Source organism: Cebus imitator, unplaced genomic scaffold (genome assembly GCF_001604975.1).
Source record: "Cebus imitator isolate Cc_AM_T3 unplaced genomic scaffold, Cebus_imitator-1.0 Scaffold663, whole genome shotgun sequence".
Taxonomy (NCBI): domain Eukaryota; kingdom Metazoa; phylum Chordata; class Mammalia; order Primates; family Cebidae; genus Cebus; species Cebus imitator.
In genome coordinates this window covers 92,545-99,123 of record NW_016107978.1, presented here as the reverse complement: position 1 = coordinate 99,123, position 6,579 = coordinate 92,545, and the positions used below count along the sequence as shown (strand labels likewise).

Here is a 6,579-nt window from a genome sequence, read left to right as displayed (position 1 = left end):
TTGCATGTGAGATGGGTTTCCTGGATACAGCACACCGATGGGTTTTGGCTTTTTATCCAATTTTCCAGTCTATGTCTTTTGATTGGGGTATTTAGTCCGTTTACATTTAGGGTTAATATTGTTATGTGTGAATTTGATATTGCCATCTTGGTGCTCGCTGTCTGTTTTGCCCATTATTTGATGCAGATTCTTCATTGCTTTGATTCTCTTTACCATTTGGCATCTTTTTGGAGTGGCTGGTACTGGTTTTACTTTATATGTGTAGAGCCTCTTTCAGGAGCTCTTGTAAAGCTGGCCTGGTGTTGATGAACTCTCTGAGTACTTGCATGTTCACAAAGTATTTTATTTGGGAGCTGGTACTTTTTAAACAAAATAGATAGACTGCTATCCAGACTAATAATGAAGGAAAGAGAGATGAATCAAATAAGGGCAATAAAAAATGATAAAGGGGATATCACCACTGACCCTAAAGAAATACAAACTACTATCAGATAATATTATAAACACCTTTATGCAAATAAGCTGGAAAACATAGAATAAATGAATAAATTCCTGGTCACATACACCCTCCCAAGACTAAACCATGAAGAAGTCAAATCCCTAGATAGACCAATAACAGATTCTGAAAGTGAGGCAGCACTTAACAGCCTACCAACTAAAAAAAGGTTAGGACCAGACAAATTCACAAATTCTATCAGAGTTACAAAGAGGAGCTGGTACCATTCCTTCTGAAACTGTTCAAAACAACAGAAAAAGAAGGACTCCTCCCTAACTCGTTTTATGAGGCCAGCATCATCCTGATACCAAGACCTGACGGAGACACAAGAACAAAAGAAAATTTCTGGCCAATATCCCTAATGAACATCAGTGTGAGAATCCTCAATAAAATGCTGGCAAATTGAATCCAGCAGCACATTAAAAAGTTTATCCACCATGATCAAGTTGGCTTCATCCCTGGAATGCAAGCCTGGTTCAATATTCATAAACCAAGGAATGTAATCTATTACATAAGCAGAACCAATGACAAAAAACACATGATTATCTCAATAGATGCAGAAAAAGCCTTTGATAAAATTCAACATCGTTTCATACTATAGACTCTCAATAAACTAGGTATAGATGGAACGTATTTCAAAATAATAAGAGCTATTTATGGCAAACTGATAGCCAATATCATACTGAATGATCAAAAGCCGGAAGCATTCTATTTAAAAAGTGACCAAAGAGAAGAATGCCCTCTGAAACCACTCGTATTCAACATAGTTTTGGAAGTTCTGGCCAGGGCAATAAGGCAAGAGAAAGAAATAAAGAGCATTCAAATAGGAAGAGAGGAAGTAAAAATGTCTCTGTTTGCAGATGACATAATTGTATATTTAGAACACCCTATTGTCTCAGCCTAAAAACTCCTTAAACTGATAAGCAATTTCAGAAAAGTCTCCAGATAAAAATCAATACACAAAAATCACAAGCATTCATATACACCAATAACAGACAAGCAGAGAGGCAAATCATGAGTGAACTCCCATTCACTGTTGCTACAAACAGAATAAAATACTTAGGAATAAACTTACAAGGGATGTGAAGGACCTCTTCAAGTAGAACTACAAACCACTGTTCAAGTAAAAAAGAGAGAACACAAACAGATGGAAAAAACCTTCCATGCTCTATGGATAGGAAGAATAGACATTGTGAAAATGGTCATACTACCCAAAGTAATATAGGTTTAATGCCATTCCCATAAAACTACCATTGACTTTCTTTACAGAATTAGAAAAGACTACTTTAAATTTCATATAGAGCCACAAAAGAGCCCATATAACCATGACAATTCTAGCAAAAACGACAAAACTGGAGGCATCAGGCTACGTGACTTCAAAGTATACTACAAACTTAGAGTAATCACAACAGCACACTGGTACCAAAACAGATATATATATATATATATATATACATATATATATATATATACACACACACACACATATATATGTATATATATTCCATTGATATAGATATATACATATTCCATTGATATATATATATATATTCCATTGATATATATATATGTGTGTATATATATATATATATATATATACCAGTGGAATAGAACAGAGACCTCAGCAATAATACCACACAACTACAACCATCTGGTCTTCAACAAACCTGACAAAAACAATGAAAAAAGGATTTCTTATTTAATAAATGGTGCTGAGAGAACCGGAAGCAGCGTGTAATCCTCTTCCCTTTTGCAGCCATCGCCCAAGCGGGAGCTGCCAAAATGAAGTTCAATCCCTTTGTGACTTCCGACCGAAGCAAGAATCACAAAAGGCATTTCAATGCGTCTTCCCACATTCGCAGGAAGATTATGTCCTCCCCTCTTTCCAAAGAGCTGAGACAGAAGTACAACGTGCGATCCATGCCCATCCGAAAGGATGATGAAGTTCAGGTTGTACGAGGACACTATAAAGGTCAGCAGATTGGCAAAGTAGTCCAGGTTTACAGGAAGAAATACGTAGTCTACATTGAACGGGTGCAGCGGGAAATGGCTAATGGCACAACTGTCCATGTAGGCATTCACCCCAGCAAGGTGGTTATCACTAGGCTAAAACTGGACAAAGACCGCAAAAAGATCCTTGAACGGAAAGCCAAATCTCGCCAAGTAGGAAAGGAAAAGGGCAAATACAAGGAAGAAACAACTGAGAAGATGCAGGAATAAAGTAACCTTATATACAAGCTTTGATTAAAACTTGAAATGAGGAAATAAATAAATAAATAAATGGTGCTGGGAAAACTGGCTAGCCATATGCAGAAAACAGAAACCAGACCCTTTCCTTACACCTCATACAAAACTTAGCTCAAGATGGATTAAAGACTTACATGTAAACTTTATGACCATAAAATCCCTAGAAGAAAACCTAGGCAATACCATTCAGAACATAGGGTGTGCAAATAATTCATGACTAAATCAGCAAAATCAATTGCAACAAAAGCTGAAATTGACAAATGGGATCTAATTAAACTAAAGAGCTTCTTCACAGTAAAAGAAACTAGCATCAGAGTAAGCAGGCAACCTATAGAATGAGAGAAAATTTTTGCAACCTATCCATGTGACAAAGGTCTAATATCCACAATCTATGAGGAACTTAAACAAATTAACAAGAAAAAGACAAAGAACCCCATCAAAAAGTGGACAGAGGATATGGACAGGAAATTCTCAAAAGAAGACATTTATATGTCCAATAAACATATGAAAAAAAAAAGCTCATTATCACTGGTCGTTAGAGAAATGAAAATCAAAACCACAGTGAGATACCATGTCACACCAGTTAGAATGGCGATCATTAAAAAGTCAGCAAACAACAGATGCTGGTGAGGCTGTGGATAAATAGGAATGCTTTTACACCGTTGGTGTGAGTGTAGATTAGTTCAATGATTGTGGAAGGCAGTGTGGTGATTCCTAAAAGATCTAGAACCAGAAATACCATTTGACCCAGTGATCCTATTACTGGGTGTATACTCAAAGGATTATTCTGCAATAATGACACATACACACATATGTTTATTACAGCACTATTTACAATAGCAAAGACTTGGAACTAACACAAATGCCCATCAATGATAGACTAGATAAAGAAAACGTGGCACATATATACCATGGAATGCTATGCAGCCACAAAAAGGAATGAATTCATGTCTTTTGCAGGGACACGTATAAAGCTGAAAGTCATCATTCTCAGCAAACTAACAGAGGAACAGAAAACCAAACACTGCATGTTCTCACTCATAAGTGAGAGTTGGACAATGAAAATGCATGGACACAGGGAGGGGAACATCAAACACCAGTCCATGTAAGAGGTGGGGGCGAGGGGAGGGAGGGCATTAGGACAAATACGTAGTGCATGTGGGGCTTAAAACCTAGATGATGGAGTTATAGGTGCAGCAAACCACTATGGCACATGTATACCTATGTAATAAACTTGCACATTCTGCACATGTATCTCAGAACTTCAAGTAAAAAATAAAAAATACAAGCATGTATGTGTTTATCAGAGCACAAGTCACAATAGCAAATACATGGAATCAACCTAGATACTAAGCAATGTTTGATTCCATAAAGAATATTGATACTTATCATGGCATACTATGCAGCCATAAAAATGAATAAAATTATATTCTTTGCAGCAACATGGATGCAGCCAGATGCCATTATACTCAGCAAATTAACTGAAAAATAGAAAAACAAATACTGCATGTTACCACTTATATGTCAGAGCTAAACTTTGGGTACACATGAACATAGAGATAGAATCAATAAACAATGGAGATTACTAGAGTTTAAGGGTTGAAATACTGCATGTTATCACTTATATGTCAGAGCTAAACTTTGGGTACACATGAACATAAAGATAGGATCAATAAACAATGGAGATTACTAGGGTTTAGGATTGAAATACTACCTATTCAGTACTATGATTACTACCTGGGTAGTGAGATAAATTGTACCCCACATTTCAGCACCATACTACATACCCATGCAACAAACCTCCACATGTGCCCCTTGAATCTAAAGTAAAAGTTGATTTTTTAAATGTTCAGTGCTCACATTTAAATTTTTTTTTTTTGTATTCTGTAGGTCCTAAGCCAGCTGTGGCTTTTAGCCACCAAGAGTCATTACTAAAATTAAGATAATGTTATCTTCAAATTTCTATCCTACCCACACACTTGGCTCCTTTCTGCCCTCTCAGGTTCCTTCTTATTTTCACTGTGAGAATATAACTGCTCTGAAAATCACTATAGTATGCAGCACCTATACAGTTTACTAGTGTGAGTCATTCATTTAAGCTGATTATAGTTCTGACACATTTAGATGAAATTGTTGTACACTGGAGAAGAAAAATAAATTAGCTCTTAGCTGAGGTGAAGTGTACAGCTGAGCATTTCAATGCTCAAACAGTTTCTTACACTCAATTTCATTTGTAATATCTCTAAGAGACTGGGGGAGGTGTTGGTGCTAGAAGCTGCACATTGTTTCACTATTTCCTCTTTCCTCATGGATGTTGAGGGCTTGGGTTTGGGCACAATGATTGGATCCCTGACCATAGGGCAATAGGCAGAGACACTGGATCATCTCAGAGTTGTTCTCTGGGCTCCTCTTCTCCAATCACGTTCATAAACGCACATGTGCAATCTTACTCTCCTCAAAGTAACTCTATTCCTCTGACTGGGGTATGTGTAGTCACAAAATGGGTGCAGTCAGTCCTGCTCAGAAATGTTCCCAAATAGTGCACTTGTTTGTCAGAAGCCCTGGACTTTGGTCCCAGGTCTTTACTAATCAACAGTCCTTTACCTGCTCCAGGCTTCAATTTTCACTATTGATTAGTGATTGAATCACTTTTTTGAAGGGTGGGGTCAAGTTACTTCTTAATACAAATAATACATTGTATCAATCAATTTTTAAGCCAAATTCTTAAAATTATTTTAAAAACTTGGAGAGGTCCAAGAAGGCCCACTAGCAGCAGCTCAGGATTGCAGCTCCCGGTGAAGGTGCAGGGAGTGAGTGGATGCCAGACTTCCAGACAAATTTTTGTTACCTACGGACCAGGAGATTCCCAGTGGAGGAGCCCCACGGGTCGCCAGTGCGACTCTTTTGGCCAGCTCAGCGGTTTTGACGGTGTCCCTGCACGGCGGTTTCAGTGCAGAGTATGCAGGACTGGGTGACCTTTTAGTTGGCGTTTGGAGCTCTGGGAAGGCAGAGTCACCCATTCAGCTGATTGAAAGGGGGACTGAAGCCGGGAGCCAGACCAGGGGATTCCCAGGCAGAAAAGTGCCACGAATCTCAGTGCCACTGTTTCAGCCGGTGCAGTCGCTGCACGGGAAATTGCATAGATCCCGGCACCTTTTCGGTGGGCGACTGGGGCACCTGGGAGAGAACCAACTGTTCAATTAGGAAAAGAAAAAAAGCGGGCTCCGAGATGGGGAGCCAGGTGATTGGGCTCAGCTGGCCCCACCCCCACAAAAAACCAGCAACTGGAAATGCTGATGGTTGAGAGCTTCACAGCAAATGCAGCTGAACCCAGGAAGGTCCAGCTCTGTGGGGGAGGGGCGTCTGCCGAAGGAAAACAAAGAAACAGAAATAACATCACCACCAACAAGCTGGATGTCCACTCAGAGACCCAATCTGAAAGTTAGCAATTACAAAGACGACAGGTGGATAAATCCACAAAGATGGGAAGAAATCAGTACAAAAAGGCTGAAAACATCCAAAACCAGAATGCCTCTCCTCCTTCAGGGGATCGCAGCTACTCATCAGCAAGGGAAGAAGGCCTGATGGAGAGTGAGTGTGATGAATTGTCAGAAACAGGCTTCAGAAGGTGGCTAATAAGAGACTTCTGTGAGCCAAAACAACATGTTCTAACCCAATGCAAAGAAACTAAAAACCTTGAAAAAAGGTTTGATGAAATGCTAACGAGAATAGACAATTTAGAGAGGAATATAAGTGAATTAATGGAGCTGAAAAACACAATATGAGAACTTCACAAAGTATGCACAAGTTTTAACAGTCAAATTGATCAAGCAGAA

At 38.9% G+C, this 6,579-nt stretch overlaps 1 protein-coding gene across 1 annotated transcript; it reads left to right on the top strand.

Annotated features, from left to right (window-relative positions):
- Window positions 1–2,264: 2,264 nt before the first annotated feature.
- Window positions 2,265–2,746, top strand: LOC108295877 (60S ribosomal protein L26-like). The gene has a single exon (XM_017518210.2). It carries the CDS (start codon window positions 2,279–2,281, stop codon window positions 2,714–2,716), a length of 438 nt encoding a protein of 145 aa, XP_017373699.1. The 5' UTR covers window positions 2,265–2,278; the 3' UTR covers window positions 2,717–2,746.
- Window positions 2,747–6,579: the final 3,833 nt, after the last annotated feature.